Below are 23,660 nucleotides of genomic sequence, written 5' to 3' on the forward strand. Positions count from 1 at the left end.
CAAATACCTGGGAGCAGGTGCTTTAATCACAAAGCCTGCTCTGAGTAACCATCGTCTTCCCACTCCTAGGTGCCTTTGGTGGTTTTCAAAAGGGAAAAAGAAATCGCCAGGAAGCTGGAGTTTGATGGCCTGTATATCACCGAACAGCCATCTGAAGATGACATCAAGGGGCAGTGGGACCGCTTGGTGATTAACACACCGTGAGTGTCCCTCTACCCCAACCTAAAAAGGAGATGGAGTCTCTACTGTAAATAGAGTAACTCTTTCCTCCTGGCCTTAAAACTGGTTAATATAAACTGTCTTTTGATTTCTGGGACTTTTCTCCCTTGCCTCTTCAATAAAGCCACTTACTGCCCATCAAATACTTGTATAGACTTCTATTAGTTTAATGGGGACAGAAGATATTATCGGAAAGTACTGGGTATATTTGATTTAGACCAGACAGTCCAGTACAATATTGCTTAAACTAGTTTTCCATGTTCGAGTCACACGGTGTTTCCAGGGCTTAAGTGGCCAAGGCGTCTAGAGATCAAGTTGATCAGCTTCAGCTTTTCCATAGCCTTCCATGGCACAGCACTGCTATAACTGCCATCTCTGAAGTCTTCTTCTTCTTTTTTTTTTTTTTTTTTTTTGAGACAGAGTCTCCCTTTGTTGCCCTGGCTGGAGTGCAGTGGCGCGATCTCAGCTCACTGCAAGCTCTGCCTCCCAGGTTCACGCCATTCTCCTGCCTTAGCCTCCCGAATAGCTGGGACTATAGGCGCCTGCCACCATGCCTGGCTAATTTTTTTGTATTTTCAGTAGAGACGGGGTTTCACCGTGTTAGCCAGGATGGTCTCGATCTCCTGATCTGGTGATCCACCCACCTCGGCCTCCCAAAGTGCTGGGATTACAGGCATGAGCCACCGCGCCCGGCCTGAAGTCCTCTTCTTAACCAAACAGCCTGCTTGGTAAGAGACCTCGTCTTAACGTAAGATTGAGAGGCACTTACATGGGCAGGTAAATAGAGCCGTCTGGTAGGGATATGAAGACCTGTGGAGGCAAGCCTGCCTTCCTGTAGGCATGTGGCGCTGTGGTGGGAAGAAGGAAGAGCACTGATTGACAGGCAGGTGACACCAAGGCTCTGATGCTTACTGGTCTGTGAACTTGCACAAGGTAATCAAGCCTTCTCAGCCTTAGTTTCCTCATCAGTAATAGAAGGATGAGAATATCATCCTGCAGAGGATTAATGAATGTATGTGTCAAATGCTTGGCAAATGCCTGGCACGTGGTAGGCATTAAGCTGTTACTCATTCTCTTTCCCCTAACGATCCAAAAAGTGGCCATCACCATTAGCAAATGTCACACTCTAATGACAGTTGATTCACAAGTAAGTGACAGTTTCAAGATAAATTAATGTGGTAAAAGAAAAGAAATAGGGCCAAATAGTAAACAAAGGTGACTGTGTTGAAACTCTTAGGTGTGCCAATTAAGATAGGCATGTTAAGAAACAGCAACCCTGACTCCAGGGGAAGAAAACTATGTCCTATCCAAAGATGATCAGGCAAACTGAGAAGCAGCTCTGCAAAGGTACAACTAAGCATATTTCTTTACATGCTCCAGAAAAGGAAGCCTCTTCCCTTAGAAGGGGGTAAATGTGAACAGGCACATCCTCACATCCTAAGTCTGTCCCTGCCTGCGGGTCCCCTGCCAATCTTCTCACACAAGGAAAAGCACTGTTTCTGATGCTTTGTCATTACATTACAGAAGTCTTAGACACTACTGAATAGTTTAATCCTTTGGTAAGCTTTGTGCAATCATCAGTAATGTTTGCGTCTTGTTATACAAGGGCATGTGGCCTAAAAGTCCCAGTAAGAAGGCAGTTCAATTTCGGCCAGGCACAATGGTTCATGCCTGTAATCCCAGCGCTTTGGGAGGCCGAGGCGGGTGGTTCATGAGGTCAGGAGTTCGAGACTACTAAAAATACAAAAAAATTAGCTGAGCGTGGTGGTGGGCGCCTGTAATCCCAGCTACTTGGGAGTCTGAGGCAAGGAGAATCACTTGAACCTGGGAGGCGGAGGTTGCAGTGAGCTGAGATCGCACCACTGCGCTCCAGCCTGGGCGACAGAGCGAGACTTCATCTCAAAAAAAAAAGAAGGCAGTTCAATTTCTAGCAATGTATCCTAAGGAGATAATGAGAGACAAGTACACTAAAATGTCCTAACAGAGGTATTTCCCAATATTTTTTACTTAGAGTGGCTTAAACGTCCATGAGTAGGAAATGCACAAATAAATAGCTATTTTTTTAAATTTTAGATAGACCAATGTTTAATTTTTTTTCACAATGGCATCATAGTAGATGTTCATGTTTTGTAACTTGCTTTTTTTCAGTTAACTGTATGTCATGGGAGCTTTCTTTTTAAACATTTTACTTTTATATTGTTAAGCACACCTAAGAACATATAAAATGTATATGTACATTTCACAGTATAATTATAAACCAAAAAGGTTAAAAAATAGAACATTACTGAGAGCTTAAAAATCCCCTGTATTATCCTCCCTGATTATATCTTCCCAACCCACAGCTATCTACATTTTTGATGTTCATTAGTGGTTAGTAATATTAATTCTTAAATAATTAGCAATCAGTGATATTAGTGATATTCATTCTCCTGCCTTATAGTTTTCCCACTTAGGTATTTGTCCCTAAATATATTTTGACTATTTTGACTATTTGGAACTTAATATCAGTGGAATTATACTATATACATTATACTGTCACTTGAATTTTTTTTAACATTATGTTTGGGAACTCACCTATGTTGATGTATATAGCTATAGTTTGTTCATTTTCAAAGCTGTAGCATTTTCCATTATGTATATTATCACATTGATCAATTTTCCTGATAGTAGATATTTCAACTTGTTTTCTAAAGTTTCTGGCTTTTATAAACAGTGCTACAGTGAACATTCTTATACCTGATACACAAGTCGAAGGATTTCTCTAGAGTATAGACCCAGGAGAGAAATTTGCTGAATGGTAGGATATGCAAAATGTTTGTCCCAATTTATGCTCCAAACAGTTCTATATTCGAGTTTCTTCTTCTCTGCTTATTTGCTGGCACTTATTGCTGGCAGATAATTTTGCTGATCTAGTAGGTGTATAGTGGCACCTCATTGTATATTTCCCTGATTACTAAATGGGTTAAGCATCTTGTACTTTTTCCCTGAACATTCATGTACAGATGTACTCTTTATTTATGCACTTTCCTTCTGAAGGTCTGTTCTCTATGCCACACTTTAAGGACTCGTAACAAGTAAAAAATCTGTTTTCTACCTTCAAGGAGTTTGCATACCTAGTCAGGGGACAAGAAATTCAGAATGCTCAGATGAAGGTAAGACCGTATCTATGAAGGGGTCATGCCCAGAGCCTGTGGTCCTTGGCCCTTCAGCATCACTCGTGGAATCTTCTGCTTAGGAGAAAATGCGACCAGGCTGAGTTGTATGTTACTATTTGCATAAATGATGTAAGAGAAAGGAGGTATCAGTGTGGCAGAGAGAGCATGGCTTGATTTTTATTTCTTTTATTTTCAATTTAAATGCAGTGCATAAAAAAATCAAGGAGCAATGTACAAGGAAGAAAGTCAAAATAATTGTTATTTTCATCCCCCAGAGATAAAATATTAGCAGTTTACTCTGTAACACCAGCATTTGTTTTTGCTTTCAAGTGGCATTTAAATGTTTAAGACAAAGAAACTGCTTTAACAAACCAAAAAAAACCATTTTTTTTTTTTTAAAATACTGCCACCCTGTTGGGGGAGAGGCGGCATTTGCTGAGGTTATTCCTCTGAGAGGTCAGTGAATAGTAGGAGGTCTCCATTTCCTTATCACCAACTTGGGTGGTCTCTGGAGAATAGGGAACTGTTGTGTTCTAGAACCAAAAAGAATGAATCAAATAAAGGAAAACAAAAGTAAGAATGCAGGCACCAAAGGCCAGAGACTCCTAGGCTGCAATCCAGTCTTACAAGGAACCCCCACAGGAAGGATTCAGTAATTCTGGATAGGAACAACATATTTTCAATGGTTTTTGCCAGCATTCCTGAAGATGACAGTTCTTTCTTAACTTTTAACAGTAAGAAATGTTTGCAGTGGAGCTGGTACAAGCTACAGAGAGAAGAAAGATCATCTCTCTGGGGATGTTAGGGGATGGTACAGAACCATCTCCAAAAAAGAAAGGGATCCAACTCCCGGAGGAAAGCAGGCCCTGTGGCATTACGTGGGAATAGAAAATAGAGTGGAAAAGCACTCAGCTTAAAACATCCAATGTAAATAAACTAAAGGTGATTCCCAGACTGGAAACTCCATATAGTTGGGGACTTTATCTACACTTTCCACCACACCCCACATCCCGCATCCCCATTATCTACCCCAGTAGCTGACATAATGTAGTGACTCATTGAATGGAATGCCTGTGTTTTCTGTAGCATTTTGTTTCTGGTTATACTGGGATTAGGGAAAGGATTTAGAAACATACATCTGTCTCTGTCTAATCCGTCATCACAATTCTTGGCTCCAAATCATAATTCCGAGGCAGAAACTGCCCAGTGGCCTTCTGAGTGTTTCAGAAGCCAATACAAAGTAATGAAGCCATACATGACTCAGTAGACCTGTGATGACTCTGAACTTCAATCAGATCTTAAATTCTTTGGTGAGCAGGACACAACCCAAAAAGATCCCAGATCCAGGCACTCAAACTGAAACGTTTGTTGATGTGTTTTCCTTGATGTTAAGAATGAAGAACCAACCTTTTTCATTTTGTTTTTCAGATCTTTTCCTAATAACTACTGGGACAAGTTTGTAAAGAGAAAGGTATGCCTTGTTAGTGGGGGTGAGTTCCGTGATCACAAAAAAATGTGGTGTATGGTTTTTAAGTTCTCCACATACAAACATGAGTAAATGTGATGCTACTTTTATGATAATATCTCAAGAAGAGTAAGTCACAGAAGGGGTTGGATATGAACATATGTAGGTTTTTGGCTTCATTCATATACTCATCTGCCTTAAAGAAGTTAACACAGTCCTCACTGTTTTCTGCATAGTAGAAGATGTTTTCTCCCCTGCAAATGAAGATATCAGTATCAGCTTAAAAAACAGTTATCATTTAATTGTCTTCATTGCTTTTTTCTCTGGGTTTTCTCTTTTTTCTGCATTTTGAACTATGTCTTAATCTACCCCTTGGAAGATTGCCCATAGGGCAGCAAAGCTCTGAAGACCCCAGAGCTAGAAAATATTTGGTGGTGGCGTGTGGCCTGAGCTCACCCTGTCATCCTTTGCTTCAGGTGATCAACAAGTATGGAGATCTCTACGGAGCAGAACGCATTGCTGAACTTCTGGGTTTGGACAAAAATGCTCTTGACTTTAGCCCAGTAGAAGAGACCAAAGCAGAAGCGGCTTCTCTGGTGTCATGGTACAAAAAGCTTAGGAGTTCAAATCCAAAGCAGCTAAAATAGATCTTTGCTTTTCCATAGGAAAAAATCACAACCGTGTCTTTGGTCTCTCAGGCTCTGGTTTGGCTTAGGTGTTTCTTCTAGGTTCTAACACTGGGAGAGCACTGCCTTAAAAATTTGAAGACTAATACATTTTTATGCCCTATAGAGCTGAAAGATAAAGACTTCATTAAAATTTCAGGTTGGGCTGGGCGCAGTGGCTCATACCTGTAATCCCAGCACTTTGGGAGGCTAAGGTGGGCAGATCATGAGGTCAGGAGTTCGATACCAGCCTGGCCAACATAGTGAAACCCCGTCTCTACTAATAATATTTTTAAAAAGTAGCTAGGCGTGGTGGTGGGCACCTGTAGTCCCAGCTGCTTGGGAGGCTGAGGCAGGAGAACCGCTTGAACCTGGGAGGTGGAGGTTGCAGTGAGCCAAGATCGCGCCACTACACTCCAGCGTGGGTGATAGAGCGAGACTCTGTTTCAAAAAAAAAAAAAAAATTTCAGGCTATGTGATTCAACTGTTCTCTTGTCTCATGGGGAACACATACAACTTGATAAAGCTGAGAGCCATATTTAGATTATTAAACCTGAGAGAAAAAACTTACTTTTTCCCCCTTATTAAGCACTTAACTACCTCTTGACATTTGTAAGTTTTAAAATCACTTGTTCTTCTCTAGGCTAAGTTCCATAGACATGAAGTACCATATCTGGAAGCTTGGAGTTGTTTTTACTGACAACGTAAGTACTGCACCTGGAAAAACAAAATTCTGTACCCCAGTTCAGGGATGCCACAGAGAAGCAAGCTACGCAGGATGCTCAGAAGGGTTCAGGGATTGCTTATCAAAGACCAAGAGCCTTATACGTGCTGGGGGAACACTTATACAATGGTATAAGGTAGATGGGGCTCACTTAGCAGATCTTGGGCCAGCTCACAGCACCTCAGCACCTAAACCCCCTCTATCCTCAGTGTGTCCCCCAAAATAAGAAAAAATGGTTTAATGAGCACATTATGAGGCAAAAATGCTTAAAAGTCTGCTTTCTTCCATTCCCAGTCCTTTCTCTACCTTGCCTGGTATACAACCATGTCAGTCCTGGGCCACTACAATAACTTCTTCTTTGCTGCTCACCTATTGGACATCGCAATGGGCTTCAAGACACTGAGGACCATTCTGTCATCTGTAACTCACAATGGCAAACAGGTATGGTTTCTACTGATGCAGAACAGAATGGACCTGTATATGCATAGGAAAAAAAAAACAGCAGGTAGTATACAGTATATGACAGGAAGGAATATGTCTTGGTATATAATGTACTTTTCTTGGCCAAACACTTCAACTAATGGTGATTGTTTTTGCAAAATTGTAGCCAATTAAAAATGTAACTGCAACCATCATGTAAAAAGGATAAGACCTTGATTCAGTGACCCCTGACATTTAGATCAACCAGGAGAGGGAGGGAGGTGATGGACATGTCAGAATGACCTTGGAGATCTTTTTTTTTTTTTTTTTTTTTTTTGTGACGGTGTCTCGCTCTGTAGCCCAGGCTGGAGTGCAGCGGTGGGATCTTGGCTCACTGCAACCTCCGACTCCCAGGTCCCAGTTCAAGCAATTCTCCTGCCTCAGCCTCCCGAGTAGCTGGGATTACAGGCACATGCCACCATGCCTGGCTAATTTTTGTATTTTTAGTAGAGACGGGGTTTCACTATGTTGGCCAGGCTGGTCTCAAACGCCTGATCTCAGGTGATCCACCCGCCTTGGCCTCCCAAAGTGCTGGGATTACAGGTGTGAGCCATCGTGCCCGGCTGGAGATCTTTTTAAGGTCTACCCCTTCCTCCATGAATCTGATATATTCCCTGGGGGTTAGCAAGTAGACATACTGTACACAGAAAACTCCCCAGGTATTTCTGATATCTGCATCCAATTAAGAGCCAATGATTTCAGATACACACACACATATGTATATGGTTGTTATACACATAGTACACATTTTATGTGTGTATATATATTATATAGTTAATACATATTATATAGTTAATATATAATCAAGAAATTGACTCTGACAATATATGGAAGACTGGATATTGATGAGACTGGATATAGCAATGGTTATAACCATATTAAAATCTTCTAATGGCTTCTCCTTGTATACAGATTCAAACTGTTTAGCATTTCATTCCTCATTAAGTACAAGTCTGTGTATGACAGACATGCTTCCTCACATGTCCAAACCTTTGTACGGGAGAGGGAGAAAAGACGGAAGTTACAGTGTGCCAAGCTCATGCCGTGTCCCAGTTACTGTGACAGCCTCACAACTACCTGGTAAGGCAGACGTTAGGCTCACTTCACAGATGAGAGAACTGAGGCTCAGAGCGGCTAAATGTCTCACCCAAGACCACACAGCTGCTAAGTGGCAGAGCTTAGATTCAACCCCTTCTCTTCCCTGATGCAAAGTCCAAGTTCTTTCTCTTTTTTTTCCTAAACCACCTGCTTTCTGTGAGGTCTGTTCTCCAAGGTTTGAGTGACTATTCTTCCCTCAAGTCTGCTGAATACATTTCCTCTGGTGCTGATCTTCACACTTAGCCCACTCCCTTTTGTGTGGCTCCTTGAAGGCAAAGCTCTGATCCTGTTGATCTTCCTATCTCCCAGCTCAATGCCTAGTCCTTGAGAGAGGTCAGATGTGCAGGTCCTGTGTACTCCTCATTTAAGCCAGTGAACTCTCACTCCTAAAGCCTGGAAGTAAGCGTGCCCTAGGACACTGCAAAGGGCCTGGGCAGAATTCTCTAATAAAAAGTGTGACTCAGCTCCACCATCATAATTCTTAGAGTAACTTCAAAGTGGTGACAATTATCCAGTACATGATTATTTATGAAATAGTATAAGGTAGGGATATCCACCAGTCCAAAGAACCTGTGGGTTTTTTTTTGTTGTTTTTTGTTTTTTTGAGACGGAGTCTCGCTCTGCCACCAGGCTGAAGTGCAGTGGCGCGATCTCAGCTTACTGCAACCTCCGATTCCCGGGTTCAAGCGATTCTCCTGCCTCAGCCTCCCAAGTAGCTGGGATTACAGGCACACACCACCACGCCGAGCTGATTTTTGTATTTTTAGTAGAGACAGGGTTTCACCATGTTGGCCAGGATGATCTCGATCTCCTGACCTCGTGATCCGCCCGCCTCGGCCTCCTAAAGTGCTGGGATTACAGGCGTGAGCCACCCCATGCCCGGCCTGGGGTTTTTTAAGCAGCAGCATTAGAGTAGAAGCTGCATTGTGAAGCCTCAGGTAACAGCTAGCTCTGTATGAACAATAACAAAACACAATATATCCCTCCTCACAGCACCTGCACTATTCAATACTTAAGTTCCTTTATATTTTACTTACGCCCAATCTAATGCCCTACACATTAGTCTGCTTGGGCTGCCAGAACGAAGTACTACAGACTGGTATTTTGTTAAGCAACAGAAATGTCTTTTCGACAGTTCTGGAGGCGGTAAGTCCAGTATCATGGTGCCGGCAGCGTTGGTCTCCTCAGGGGCCTCTCTGTGGCTGTAGACAGCACCCTCTCGCTGCCGCTTCCCCTGACCGTCCCTTCACGTGTGCCTGTGTCTAGCCTCTCTCTCTGTCTCCAACTCCTTTTCTTCTGAGGATGCCGGTGAGATTGGTTGCGGGCCCATCTTAACAACCTCAGTTTAACTTACTCACCTCTTTGAAGGCTGTATCTCCATCTCCAAATACAGTCACATTCTGAGGTACTGGAGGCCAGGACTTCAGCATATGAATTTGGGGGGACACAATTCAGCCCCCAACACCCCATCATTACTCTTTTCTGCCAGTAAGCCCACTTCTCTTTACCTGTGGTCCCATCTTTCCTCCTCTGCTCATGGCGTGATAGCTTTCTTAGCCGCCCTCCACCCCTTCCCCATTTCCTCTCCTTGCCAGTCCTCACTCTTCCTCCTCGTTTTCTTAGAGTCTCCTGTGAACCTTTCAAGGTAGAGAAGACCCCACTCCTTTTCCTTTCTCTGTCCTCTCATTCCCAGTTGGTTCTGACTGTCGGTCTCCTGGCCGTGGTGGTTTATCTCTATACTGTGGTGGCTTTCAACTTCTTCCGCAAGTTCTACAACAAAAGCGAAGACGATGACGAGCCCGATATGAAGTGCGACGACATGATGACGGTGAGAGCCCACCCACTGCGGGGCCACCCCGCCCCACCACCTCACTGGGAAGAAGGGCTGTGTGGGGGTGCTCTGGAGAACTAAGTGAGAACTGTAGAGTTAGTTACAGAGCACAGCAGAGATTAAAGTAGAAGACAGATGTCTCCTCCGAACAGGAGAGTGTCCTGCGAAGACAGAAGTGATGGAGGTAGGTTTCATTACCACACATCTAAGCCCCGTGGAAAGGGAAGCACCCTGCACAGTGGCATCATCATTCATCTATTTCCGGGGTAAAGATGAGACATTATTTTATTTTTTTGAGATGGAGTTTTGCTTTTGTCGCCCAGGCTGGAGTGCAATGGCGTCACCTCAGCTCATTGCAACCTCCGCCTCTCAGGTTCAAGCGATTCTTCTGCCTCAGCCTCCCTAGTAGCTGAGATTACAGGCATGCGCCACCACACCTGGCCAATTTTGTATTTTTTTAGTAGTGATGGGGTTTCTCTATGTTGGTCAGGTTGGTCTCAAACTCCCGACCTCAGGTGATCTGCCCACCTCTGCCTCCCAAGTGCTGGGATTACAGGCGTGAGCCACTGCACCTGGCCAAGATGAGACATTATTATGAATGAAACCTGTGTCTAAATTTCATGGAAGTTGAGCTTTGATCGTTGTCTCTCAGAACAGACAGCAAAGTCCCATGGACCAGGATTAAGCACTTGATTTATTTCAGCAAGCCAGTCGGGGGTTCTTTGCGGACAGCCAGCAGCAGGATCAGGTTGGAGGTGGGGAGGGGGAGTCCCGTCAGGCCAGATCTTCGTGAGAAAAAAGGCACTGCCCAGAGTAAGCCAGCTTGGCTGCAGCAACATCGCCAGTTTATTTTGACCAAATTTCAGAAAAAGAATCTGTGTCTCAGGGACAGGGGACAGTGAAATGCCCAGTCTGTGAGCATCTCTATAAAAGAGGTAACACTTCTTGACGAAAAACTCTCCATGTGCTTTCTCGGGCCAAGCATCGTCATGAGACAGCAACACTAGCCCCTAGAGTACTAGCATGACCAGCGTGTCTTCAGGCTGCCCCTGGCTTTTGATTTTCCCAGGTGTAAGACGGTCCTTTTTCTGTGAGTCTAACCAACCCATCAGGTGGAGAGACAGAGGGTGCCCTGCTCAGTGAGCCCGTGCCTAGATTGGCTCAAACCTGCAGAACAGGAGCAGAAAAGTCCATTATTATCTTTGACCTTCCTGCTGCAGGAATCCCTGCCCTACCAGGTGTAAGGGGAATGTGGATGAAGAAGAGAGGGAGCCTTTTTGCAGTTTATAGCACAGCCTGAAGACCAGGCTAACACTCTTAAAATTAAATGAGGAAAAATTATTATATGGCATAGGCCATACTCATCAAGGCTTAAAGATCTTTTAACTTATATACACCTTTAATGGGCCTAAAAATACCTTTTAAAAGCCTAAATGTAACAACAGTCTTTCCATCTTTGTAGATATCAAACTGTCCAGAGGGTGCAGTGGACAGCAGCTAGCAGCATGAATACTGGCACCTCTGAAGAGTTCCCCTCTCCTGGCTCAGGGCTGCCACAATCTGACCGAATCATATGAATGATCTGAGCATCTTGCTAAAAACAGAACTGTGACTTTTGCCTAAATCCCCCTTATTTTTCTTCTCTAGTGTTACCTTTTCCACATGTACGTGGGAGTGAGAGCAGGAGGTGGCATTGGTGATGAAATTGAAGACCCTGCTGGTGATCCTTATGAAATGTATCGCATTGTCTTTGACATTACCTTTTTCTTCTTTGTCATTGTCATCTTGCTGGCCATCATTCAAGGTATGATTGCCAATTGTGTTGAGTATGAACAGGGTTTAATCTAGTTCTTTTTGCTTTCTTGCATCTATGACTGAATTGGTTTATGAAGAAGCGTGTGAATTCATTTACTTGTTTATTTAGCAAGAACTAATTTAGCATCTACTATACCTGAGGCTTTGGCTATATATAAAGCCAAATACACACCCAGGCACAGTTATAAGAAGCTTCATCCATACAGAGGAACCCCTTCCTTCTGTTCCTCTACTCTGAATTATTTCCTCCTCACTTCTGCTTCTGAGCTCTCTCCTGTGGCTAGTCTTGTCCTCTTCATTTTCTTCCCAGAGAGGGAGGTAGGGTAGGAGCAGAGGAGCTGGACAGTGCAGGGGAGGGGAGGGAAAGAATGATATTTTAGTCAATAGCTTATCAAGATTGGAGAAAGACAATGAATTTAGCTTGAGTCATGCTGAGTGGAGAAACCTGTAAGTGTTGAGGTGCAGGTGTTGAGGGCTAAGAAGTGAAGTAACTGAGGAGGAACCCTGATCCACCTCAGTGTCAGAGGTGCTAGGAGAAGAGGGAGAGCCTATTACACAGACTGAACACAGATAGCTAAGCAAAAGAGGAGACCATCCAGGGAAAAGTAGAGAGGAAAGAGTTTCAGGGAGGAGCAAGTAGTTAACAGCACTGCATGGTGTAGAAAGGTAGAGTTAGGAGGAACAATGAGAAATTGTTAGCCAGGATGTAACACAGAGAAACACGAGTATTATTTTTCTAATTTTGCTTTGATAATTCACTTTTTTTTTAACAGAACAAAGTAGCTTCTTCCTTTATCATTCCTCTACCCCTGAACCACTACACAGATTGCTTTGTCTTTGTATTTAACACTCCAGGTCTTATTATTGATGCTTTCGGAGAGCTAAGAGACCAGCAGGAACAAGTGCGAGAAGATATGGAGGTAATGTTCCTCTAACTACTAATCCCAGCTCTATTTTAATATCCCCAGAAGCAAATAGATTTTTTAAACAATAGGTTTTACTATTAGTTAGGGCCAGTACTAAGCAAGAACCCAGTTTGTTTTCCATGCCCTGTGCTCTGCACCCTGCCATACCCCTGCCAGGCCTGCCACTCTGCTGCCTCCTCCACTGTCCCACAATCGGAGGGAGCAGTATCCTCAGCTAATCAGGAGCTAAGTGTGTGGCACTACTGAGTGAATGACTAATAGCCAAAAGCATTAGAAAGAAAGTTTTCATTGTCCTTCAATTCGATAGAATCATGACAGTTTTCTCTCCTGCCTATATTATGCCAACAAATGCCTTTTCTGCCTGTTATTTTTCTTAGACTAAATGTTTCATCTGTGGGATTGGCAATGACTACTTTGACACGACCCCTCATGGTTTTGAAACACATACATTACAAGAGCACAACTTAGCCAACTACTTGTGAGTATTCTTGGTTAACAAAAGTAATGGCAGCTGTAGCGTAAATAAAGCCAATTATGTCATATAGTTCAGTCTCTGCTGGAACGAGAGTAACCAGCAAGGAACTTCCAGGAGTCCCCATGAGGAGTCCCCATGAGCCTGTACCTTTGTCCATAGACTCTGTCTCTCCCATGTGTGATAGACGTGTGTTGTGGACAATTCCTGCTCCTAGCAAAAGGCCAGCCCCTCAACCTGTGATTGGATTCCATCCGGGACACATACCCCCAGCAATTTTTCTCTTTCTCTGCTGGACTTCTTCTATCACCATATACATATGCTTTTTTTTTTTTAATCCTAAACAAAGAAAAATCTGTGGCCCCACTTTTACTTCCAACTATTGCCCTACTTCTTTTTCCCTTTCAGCACAATTGAAAGCTGTCCATGCTCACTCACTGTCTTCAATTTTTCTCTTTTCATTCTCCTGCGAACCTCCTACTGGCAGCCTTTCCTCCCCACTACATCATAATATTGGGTCTTGTCAAAGGGGCCTGTAACCTGCATGTTGCTAAATTCTGTGTAGGCCTCATCATGTCTGTCTTTTCTCATTAATAGCTAAGCCCCATGACCTGGGATATTTTCGGGCATGTCTGTTTTCATACTGCCTTTTTTTGTTGTTGTTGGCCAGGCTGGTCTTGAACTCCTGACCTCAGGTGATCTGCCTGCCTCGGCCTCTCAGTGCTAGGATTACAGGTGTGAGCCACTGTGCCCAGCCTCATACTGCTTTATCCCAGTACCTAGAACAATGCCTGGCACCCAGTAGGCAACTAATAAGTGTTTCACTTATTCTACGGTAAAGCATTCACTGAATAACAAGTTACTTGAACCTATTAGGTGCTACTTGAACCTACTGGGTGCTAGGGACTTCCTATAAAACTTAAAAACTTACACAATTTATAGAGTGTATAGATTTTATTACCTGATAACTCAGACCCTGTAACTGTTCATTTACAAGAAAAAAAATAAAATGCTGGGCTCTGCTCCCCAGCCTAGCTCTTCCCCCTTCTCTCTATATTTTGTAGCTTAGAGAGTCCTCATCTTTCTTTCTCTATCTTTCGAGATAGGGTCTCACCCCATTGCCCAGGCTCGAGTGCAGTGGTATGATCTTGGCTGACTGCAACCTCCACCTCCCAGGCTCAAGACATCCTCCTGCCTCAGCCTCCTGAGTAGCTGGGACAGGTGTACCACTAATTTAGCACCAGCTAATTTTTTTTTTTGGTAGAGAAGGGGCTTTGCCGTATTGCCCAGGCTGATCTCGAACTCCTGAGCTCAAGCTATCCACCCACCTTGGCCTCCCAGAGTGCTGGGATTACGGGCGTGAGCCACTGGGCTGAGCCCTCATCTTTCTTTAGGATAGAGCAGGCTCAGCCTTTGGAGAAGGCATTGTCAGAAGTGGCAAAGATACATGTTTTTGCTGGGGGATGAGTTTAAGTAAAAAACATGAGTTTTGTTTTTTTATTTATTGAGACAGTCTCTGTCACCCAGGCTGAAGTGCAGTGGCGCCATCTTGGCTCACTGTAGCCTCCACCTCCTGGATTCAAGTGATTCTCCTGCCTCAGCCTCCTGAGTAGCTGGGACTACAGGCACCTGCCACCATCCTGGGCTAATTTTTGTATTTTTAGTAGAGACAGGGTTTCACCGTGTTGGCCAAGCTGGTCTCAAACTCCTGACCTGAAGTGATCCACCTGTCTTGGCCTCAGGCTCCCAAAGTGCTGGAATTACAGGCGTGAGCCATCACATCCGGCCTCAAAAACTTGAGTTTTAAAAAGATAACTTTAATGCGCCCTTCCTCATGAGTATTTATCATCAATTCCCATTAAGAGAATATACATCTTAATGGAGGTGAATGAGCCCATGGCCACGTGTCAGTACCCATGGGTTATAGACCAGTGGAAGGATGCTGTCCTTTGGGTTGGAACCCCTTCTGTGCCTTCCCATGGCACTGTTACACTGGTCTCTTTCATGTCTCTATCCCCTCTAGGAGCAAGCTTGAGGGGAAAGAACCCAACTTTATTTGTGTTTGAGCCTCCCACCCAAAATGGTGCTTTGTTAAATAAATGTGCTGGACAAGGAATGATGTCCTAAGCCCCTAAGTATCAAACAGGATAAAGAGATTAACCCTACTGTCTTTCTCAGTAAACGAGAAGGGGAAAGGCAGTGAACATACTTAGAGCTGCTACTGTGGGCCAGGACCTGAAGCTCTAAACACAGTACCACCCTGACAGAACTCAAGATCTGGGGCTCAGACTCTCCACCCTCAGAAGGACATAATTTCTACTTTCTCATTTCACCAACCTCACAATCCTTTTCCTGAAGGGCACGAGCCTGGGTCCTTTGGAAACTGTCTCTGAGATCATATAATGTGAGCTGAGAGTTCAGCCCCTGCCCCCTGGGATACTTATGTGTCACAGACAAACTCAAACCTAAGACATGGATCACAGAGCAAGTGAAACTACACTGGCATTCCTGCAGCTATTTACGATAAAAAGAAAACTATACTTCTGGAAGAATCTGCATGAGATTAAATACTTTCTAACTTTTCCATGACAGATATTCTTGAGACACACACATAATTGCAATTCAATTCTACATTTTTATGAGATGATAAATGGCCTGTTAAATATAGGGATGGCAAAAAGCATCTCTCCTCACAAAGTGGCTAATTTTGAGATTCATGTGTGCTATTAGAAAATGATGGTTTGTGTCCTTATGCCATACTTCCCTGATCATTTAAGTCACTGTAGATAGCGTGGGACCAACTAGCCTTTCTGAGCCCTGATCACAGTTAATCCATGCGAATAAAGTTGGGTCTTGACCAGAGTATCTAATACTATCTTTTCCTCGTTCCAGGTTCTTTCTGATGTATTTGATTAACAAAGATGAAACAGAGCACACGGGTCAGGTGAGAAATAAAATGCCTTCAATTAAGCATCTTATACCCGTGTTAGATCTCCCTTTCCTAAATCTTGAGACTTAGTAGGGCATAGGTTATCTGAAATAGACAGATGGCCCCATTAATCCCGTGTATGCATTTTTCCATCGCCTTTTTGTGACTCAATAAGAAGCCAAAGTCCTCCTGTTTATCCTTCCCAACAAACACTGACATTTTCTAAATGCTTATAGCTACTGCTTCAGACTAGAAGAGCTGGAGGTGGGGAGAACATTACAGAGAAAAAGACAGACAGTAAGAGATGGAGTGGGTGGCTGTAACAAAGAGCAGAAAAATTAGAGTACAACGGAGTGAGAGACAGGCTAAGAAAGATAACGACCTCATGTGTGGGTGACACAGGAGCCTGGAGGTGTGCATGTGAGAGGATGAGTGAAAGGATGTGTCAAATTTTCTGACTAAATGTGAAAAACAAATGGAAAGGTAGAGAACAAGGGAGGAAAAAGTTATCAAATATTCAAACATCATTGGCTTTGTAGGAAAACTTTACAGCTCACTCATTCAATGGGAGAGGTACCTGGTTTCCAGCTCTGGATTCAGCAGGCAATAAACGTTCCCTCAAGCATTCCTCCGTCTTCCACCAGCGGCATGGAATCAGCTTATTGCTAAATCTTTAAGTATGTTTAGTGGCAAACATTGATTGGTTTCAGTTTTGTTTGTTTGGGACAGAGGGGGATTTTTCTCCTTCCCTGCCAGCATGTGTCAGAGAGACATGGCTTCTTGCTCCCCAAACAAACAGCCTGTGCTGGGAATAGAGCAAGAATGAATGTGCAGGTTTGGCCTCATATATAAATTCACATCAGTCTTCCTAAAGGGAGCCACAAAGAACAAAAACAAACTGGGTTTTAGCTTTCACTGTGGTTTAAAAATAAGCACCCGTTGTTCACATTATTTCAGGAATCTTATGTCTGGAAGATGTACCAAGAAAGGTGTTGGGATTTCTTCCCAGCCGGTGACTGCTTTCGTAAACAATATGAAGATCAGCTTGGATAAATCTGAATGAAAGAAGCGCCACAATTCTGGACAGTCAACTTCCCATGAAATAAAGTCCTCCTTTTACAGTTCTGCAACATATCTGAAATGTGACATTTTCTAAATGCCTCCCTTAAAAACTGTTTGCTGAAAATCTCTGCTATTTTGAAATTGATTTGGCTTTTTGTGCCTAATGGACATACACTGTGGGAGAGAACCTGTCAAAATGTTGAAGAAGGAAGGCGAAGAATCAAGTAATCTCTAGGCAAATGCCTTCAAGTTTTCCAGTTCTGAGGTAACAACTGGTTTGTTGGGATGGAAGCCTGAAGGAAAGGGCTAGAGAAGTATGAAATCCCGAATGTGTAATACCTGAAAATTTAAACACTAGAATGTCATCATGGTATCCAACTTGTGACTCATAGGGTCTGAACTCCAAAAGATAATAACTGCAGTCTAATTTTTCCCATGGTACTTGCTAGTGACTGTATCCAGAAAAGCTTTAAGCAGTTAAAGAAACAGAAAAAAACCGACACTTTGTCGACACTGAAATATCGATTAAGTGCCTTAAAACCTCTTTAGATATAGCTATGCAAGTTTTTTATGTTTGTGTTCCAGAAGGACAGTTCCATTCATTAGTTGTGATCTTCCGTCTTACTTTATGAAACTGCACTTGAAGGTTATTCATACAAGTTTTTTTAGTAACAGCTGTCAGTCAACTGCTGTTATTAGAAGAAAAGTACTGTACTGAAAATTCAGAAAAAATCTCAACCTTATGCCAAAATGGAGTAATGCTTTATGGTCCCTTGTAAGTAGTGGAGCTGCTCTGTTTAGGTGAATCTCCTCAAATACAATGAAGTGCCCACTGCAATAAAGTAATACGTACCAATACCTCCATGGTCTGGACTCTTGGAATGTACCACTTCTGGTTGATTCCACAACCACTCTGTGACTGCTGGGAAAGGGGACATGAGACGAATTGCCCGGGGCCCCACACAAGAAAGGAAAGGAAAACTGGACAGACCAGCATTTATTTTGGCCAAATGCATGCCTTGTTTGCATCTATTCTCTTAATCAGCAGCAGCATCTGCTATGGTGTAAACACTGGCTATGTTGTAAACACTGCAAGGAAGGAGGCTAGAAACTAGAAACAAGGGCCAGAGCCTATCTCCTGCCCTTAAGGAAATCTATTAGATTACTAAGCCAGAAAAACAAATGCAACAAGCTGCTTCAATGTATTCTTTCAGATGTCAAACACAGAGGTAGGCATTTACTGCTGTGAGCATAATGGAGCACACTAGCTTGAGACATGCTTGTAAACTGGCTGGTCCTGAAGGACAGCCTTATGCCCACCTGCCCTTAGAAGGCAACCAAGATTTGCTTCAGGCACTTTTTTTCCCCTTTTTAGGAAATCATGCTGTCCAACCAGTCTTCCAGCTCTTCTTCGGTAACAATTTTCGAGGTACTTGGTTGCTCAGGTTCCATGTTCTTTTCTTCAGTCACAGATGGTTTTGCACAAACTGGGGAAAGAAAAACAATGTTAACACCCTCAGATGAGTCCTAAAATTGAAGATATAATTCAGCCCAATTTATTACTTTCCTTACAACAAGGGGAAACATTCTCATTATTGTTACTCCCTAAGATGATACAGTAATATCTAAACAAATAAAGCTGGGTAGAGGATTTGCTCTTTATTCTGAAGTTGAACTTCACACCTCACTAGTTGGTTTTTTTTCAAAGACCAACAGCTCAGTTTCCTTTTTACTATTATTATTGCAGCAGTCCTAGAAAATTAATTAAAGGATCTCAAATGTAATATATGCATGTGGCAATCACCTTGGGCCCCTCTACATCAGATGGGCCACCATCTCACAGGACATGCAGAAATCAGAATGTGGTGTTCTTTTGTCAAAATATAAGATTGAAATAGCAAGAAAAAGGTATGAAGAGGTGGCCTGTCAGTCGATTAAAAGGGCCATTGCCAAAAAGCTGAAGGCTACAGGTATCCTAATGCCTTCTGATTGCAGCCCCAGGTTTCTACTGCAGTCAGGCAGGTAGCAGCTTTGGAAGCTTGGTGTGTCGCGTGAGAGGAAGGTTGTCAGAAAGGTCAGCTCAGGGGGAAGCAAAGACGTGAGCACAGAAATAGATGTCAGTGGACAACACTGGATCGATGTCAGACACCCAGAGGGATGTGTGCGGATGTGACGCGGGCGGGGCTGTTCTTGAAAAAACACCAGAATCAAGATTCACAGGGAATAAAATGATAAGCCATACCTTCTTCCTCTTGGACCACCTCCCCATCTTCCTTGGATTTCAGGTCCTGAGACGTCTGATCTGGTAAGATGTTATCTCCCTCTTTTATAGGTGCATCTAAATTAAGCAACAGATCTAGTTCTTCTTCCAAATGGTCTCCTGCTGACTGCAGTGGGGAAGTGGGTTTCTGAGAATCCCTTGAAGGACCCGGGCTTGGGTTGTCTTTGCTCAGCAACACAGGGCAGCCAGCAGCCACAGATTTCAGCTCAAAGATGGGCCCCCTTCCTCCAGGCCCCAAGGGCCCCTTTAACTGCATCCCTAATCCCTTGCCATCATCAGTTCTCTTTGGTTTCACCTGAGGAAGCTCTAAAGGAACTGTAGCCTGAAAGAGAAGTATAAAAACTGAGTTAAAAATGTGAGTCTTGCCATATTGGCTTAAGTAAATACATAGGAGGCTAAAGGACGCCATCAAACTTTGTGACAGAGGAAACTCAATTCAGATAGTTCACAAAGGGGCTCCTTTCCAGGCCCTGGTGGGGGCACCCTTCCTGACATCTGGGGTAAATGTGGGAGACCTCACTGAAACATGCCAGCACTGTGCCTCCCACTCTCCCTACCTTGACCATGTGCTAACTAGCTCAGATTTGGAATGAAAAGATCCATGTCTTCCTAGCCCTGGCCTGAAAACTGCCAGTACCATAGGTCTATTTGGCTTTACACTTAAATCTGTAATAAGACATGAACATCTATAAAAAGTCACCAAGAAGTGGCTGGGCGCAGTGGCTCATGCCTGTAATCCCAGCACTTTGGGAGGCCAAGGAGGGTGGATCATGAGGTCAGGAGATCGAGACCATCCTGGCTAACATGGTGAAACCCTGTCTCTACTAAAAAAAAAAAAAAAAAAAAAAAATACAAATAAATTAGCCAGGAGTGGTGGAGAGTGTCTGTAGTCCCAGCTACTCGGGAGGCTGAGGCAGGAGAATGGCGTGAACCTGGGAGGCGGAGCTTGCAGTAAGCCGAGATTGTGCCACTGCACTCGAGCCTGGGCAACAGAGTGAGACTCCATCTCAAAAAAAAAAAAAAAAGTCACCAAGAAGAAATTAGCAAATCAGATCTGTTCATTGTATTTAAGTGCACTAATATAAAGGTGCAGTAACAAATTCACCAAGAAGAGTCTCTTACCAACATCGAGTAAAAAATGCCAGACACAAAAGAAAATACACTATTTGATGATTATATTTGTAAAAAGTTCAAAAGCTACAGTATTAGAAGTTAGGTGAGCGAGTGCCTTTTGGGGAGAGAGTGACGTGGAGTGTGTATGAATGGTGGCTTCTGAGGTGCTGACAATATTCTAAGTCTTTATCTGGATGCTCATTCCATGTATACTTACATGTGCACTTTTCTGAATCGATGTTATACTTTAATAAAAGTTACAAACTCCCCCGGTGATTGTAATACAAGGTTATAATCTAAGGCTGAGAATCACTGCTCTCGAGGGAAGGCTCCAGGGACTAGCAAGGCCTCACAGTGGGCAGGTTCAGAAGTTCAACCTCTACTGGAGGTCCTGACCCCTTATTTTTACATAAACATCCTGAGCAGACGTGTAAGACGGTATGGCTTTATATACAAACAGGAATAAATACCCAGCAGAGTCAGTCAGTTGTACAGGGCAAAGCTGGGACATGGTCCTCTATTCTAGTCTTAGAGTCATTTAATTGGTCGGGGGTGGGTGTCTGGCCTTGTTTTTGTTTGTTTTTAACTCCCCAGGTGATTCTAATGTGCAAACAAGGTAGAGAATACTGCTCTACAGCATGGGTGGGGGAGAAATGTTTCTAAGTGATTTAGCCAGGATTTCAATGTCACATAATTATTGTATACCTTTACTCTAATGCCTGCCACTGACATTACAACCTTCACTTCAAACACTCACAACCACTTCCTCTCTGTCCTGAGTCCTTTATCTCAGCATTTCCCTGGTGAGTTCTGCTAAACATTCCTCATCATATGAGATCAAGCCAAGCACTTCAGAACTTTGAACATCACTGGACATCAGCAGAAGAGCCACTAGTGCTCTCCCAAACACCCCCAAATGTTTCCAAAGAACCCCCAGGGCAATCCCCCATCAGAGGCAAATGTAATTCTTTCTAGTTCTCTACCCTGTCCCTAACTGTCCTCCATCCCTGAACTCTGCCTGCTGTCCCAAATTTTAGACTAGTAAATGCTATACAGCAAATGAATGGGTAACCAATTCATTGCTATGCTCAAGCTTAGCATCACATTCACCCACAGAAGGAAGTTGATAATTTCAGTTGCTAGGATTCTACTTAAAATCAGTACGTCCCAAGGTTTCACTTTTTTTTTTTTGATCGTGCCAGAATTTTGAAGTTCTTCATGGCATAATCTTTGGGCCTCCCCCTCTCTTAGTTCATCAATTATCACTTCATCCTGTTATCTCCTGAATTTGTATTTCTAGCCCTTGATGTAGAACTATAAAGTTCAGCATTCCGTTGACTGTTATTTCCACTTGGTTATCTCAGAGGCACAAACTCATAAAGTCCAAAACTCACCCTTCCTGATCCTACCTACCACTGAGTTGCACAATCTACAAAGTCTTGAATTTTTTCTTGACCACTCTCTCCCAATTTCCAATATACCGTCAAATCCTGTTAATTGTACCTTTGAAGTACCTCAGTACAGCCCTGTTCTCTGCCATCTCCACCATCATTACTGTAGTCCAAGCCACAGTACTACTCACCTGCACCTGTACAACAGCCTCCCCATGTGCCTCCCTCACCTGCTCTGTGCATGTGTATGTGCACATGCAGACTTACCCCCACACATGCACTCCAATCCCACAGTCTTCTCTACTTGGCAGCCCCATCGTTTTTATTAACGCAAAGCTGACTGGGTCTTTCTCGTTTAAATGCCAGCTCAAATGTCCTTATGCTTTAGACCTCAGCTCATCTATCACTGCTTCAGAAAGCCATTCCTAACCACACCACACCAGAAATGATTTACTCTAAGAGCACACTGTACTTCACAGGATGTATTACAATTTGTATATGTTTGTGTGACTATTTGATTAATATTCATCCTTCCCAATAGATTAAGTTCCAGAAAGGCAGGAACGACATCTGTCTGTTCACCACTGTGTCCCTAGTGCCGAACGTAGCGCGTGATGCATAAATATTTTGAGTAAAATAGCCAGACTTTATATTTTACATTTCACTCAATTCCACTACATTTGATCCTTTAAAATGTTTCAAATATAAAATATAAAAAAGTAACTTCAAAAAATTTTTGGATTCTCCTTTAAACTTTACGAAATGCTACCTTGATATGAAACGCTCACTTTTATAAAGGGAAGCTGACACTGAGACATCCTGCTGAGGGAAGTGTTCCCCTCTTTTTCTCCTCCTGCCCTAATCCACCCGCTTCAAGAGGGCTTTCGGACTTTTACCTGGACCAGTTCAGCAGCAACGTTGAGTCGGAGGGAGAGAGGCAGCTCTTGAAGGGCTCGAACCAATAACTCACTATCCACATAAAATGCTGAATTCTATATATATATATATATAAAAGAAAATAAAATATCAGATGATGATTATGACCTTTTGGAAATAAAAGAAGAAACTGTAAATAAATAATCCACTGGAGTTACATTTGGCTAGGAATAAGTCACACCATACATCACACTTATGTGTTAGAGTTTCTGCATCTCCACATTATGATCAGTAAAACCAAAGCTACCTTCTTGAGCCACAGCTCACACTGTCAGAGCAACAACAGGGCAATGATCATCCTCCCACCAAGACTGTCCAGGCTGGGCGCAGTGGCTCATGCCCGTAATCCCAGCACTTCAGGAGGCCAAGGCGGGTGGATCACCTGAGGTTAGGAGTTTGAGACCATCCTAGCCAACATGGTGAAACCCTGTTTCTACTGAAAATACAAAAAATTAACTGGGCATGGTGGCTGATGCCTGTAATCCCAGCTACTCGGGAGGCTGAGGCAGGAGATTCGCTTGAACCTGGGAGGCGGAGGCTGCAGTGAGCCGACATCGCGCCACTGCACAACAGCCTGAGCAACAAGAGTGAAACTCCATCTCAAAAAAAAAAAAGACTGTCCAGTAACCTGGAAACGGTGGAGGCTTTTGCAATGACTGACAAGCTGAAAGAAAAGCAAGCATTTAATGAAATCTAACCTGATCTCTTCCCTAAATTCAGACTGCTGGCCTCAGAAGAGGAAAGGGCTATTTAGGCAGTGAGAAGGGACTGACAGGTGTTGCGAAGGTTTCAAACGAGCTGGTCTCCTCAAAAAAAAAAAAAAAAAAAGCCACTTTGTAAGAAGGCTTTCTTTTTTGGTCACCAGTTTGCCCCATAAAGGGCTAAAGCTGAAGAAGGCCTTAGATATAAAGTTAGCTGCAGTGAATTGCTTTTAATACTAAACTGTGAATTTTTAAAATAGGTTTAATTGGAATAATAATAAATCAGCATTTTCTACATGTTTTAAAGTATTCGGTGCATTATTTTTGCCTGGGTAACCCAGCTCCCATGTCAGCCTGGTCAACCCTGGCAGCCACTTGGCAGTTGAAGTAGAGGGCC

At 43.2% G+C, this 23,660-nt stretch overlaps 2 protein-coding genes across 3 annotated transcripts in view; one reads left to right on the plus strand and one right to left on the minus strand.

Moving 5' to 3' along the window:
* RYR3 (ryanodine receptor 3) overlaps positions 1 to 23,660 on the plus strand; it is a 580,370-nt gene that overhangs the window by 543,588 nt on the left and 13,122 nt on the right. Inside the window, exons 93-103 of one of the 2 annotated variants that reach the window (XM_055363233.2) lie at positions 70 to 200; positions 4,803 to 4,845; positions 5,316 to 5,443; positions 6,148 to 6,208; positions 6,523 to 6,669; positions 9,500 to 9,634; positions 11,285 to 11,441; positions 12,308 to 12,372; positions 12,756 to 12,856; positions 15,743 to 15,794; positions 16,737 to 17,699. In XM_055363233.2, the coding sequence (XP_055219208.2) occupies positions 70 to 200; positions 4,803 to 4,845; positions 5,316 to 5,443; positions 6,148 to 6,208; positions 6,523 to 6,669; positions 9,500 to 9,634; positions 11,285 to 11,441; positions 12,308 to 12,372; positions 12,756 to 12,856; positions 15,743 to 15,794; positions 16,737 to 16,832 (1,116 nt within the window). In that variant the 3' untranslated portion in view covers positions 16,833 to 17,699. Of the gene's footprint in view, positions 1 to 69; positions 201 to 4,802; positions 4,846 to 5,315; positions 5,444 to 6,147; positions 6,209 to 6,522; positions 6,670 to 9,499; positions 9,635 to 11,284; positions 11,442 to 12,307; positions 12,373 to 12,755; positions 12,857 to 15,742; positions 15,795 to 16,736; positions 17,700 to 23,660 lie in introns of those variants that run through there. The other variant, XM_055363234.2, reaches the window with a different exon arrangement.
* Positions 17,824 to 23,660, minus strand: part of AVEN (apoptosis and caspase activation inhibitor) — a 173,694-nt gene continuing 167,857 nt past the window's right edge. Inside the window, exons 4-6 of the mRNA XM_004055907.5 lie at positions 22,523 to 22,618; positions 19,084 to 19,444; positions 17,824 to 18,328 (exon numbers count right to left, since the gene is read on the minus strand). Of these exons, the coding sequence (XP_004055955.5) occupies positions 18,213 to 18,328; positions 19,084 to 19,444; positions 22,523 to 22,618 (573 nt within the window). The 3' untranslated portion in view covers positions 17,824 to 18,212. The remainder of the gene's footprint in view (positions 18,329 to 19,083; positions 19,445 to 22,522; positions 22,619 to 23,660) is intronic.

Source organism: Gorilla gorilla, chromosome 16, assembly GCF_029281585.2.
Source record: "Gorilla gorilla gorilla isolate KB3781 chromosome 16, NHGRI_mGorGor1-v2.1_pri, whole genome shotgun sequence".
Lineage (NCBI taxonomy): Eukaryota > Metazoa > Chordata > Mammalia > Primates > Hominidae > Gorilla > Gorilla gorilla.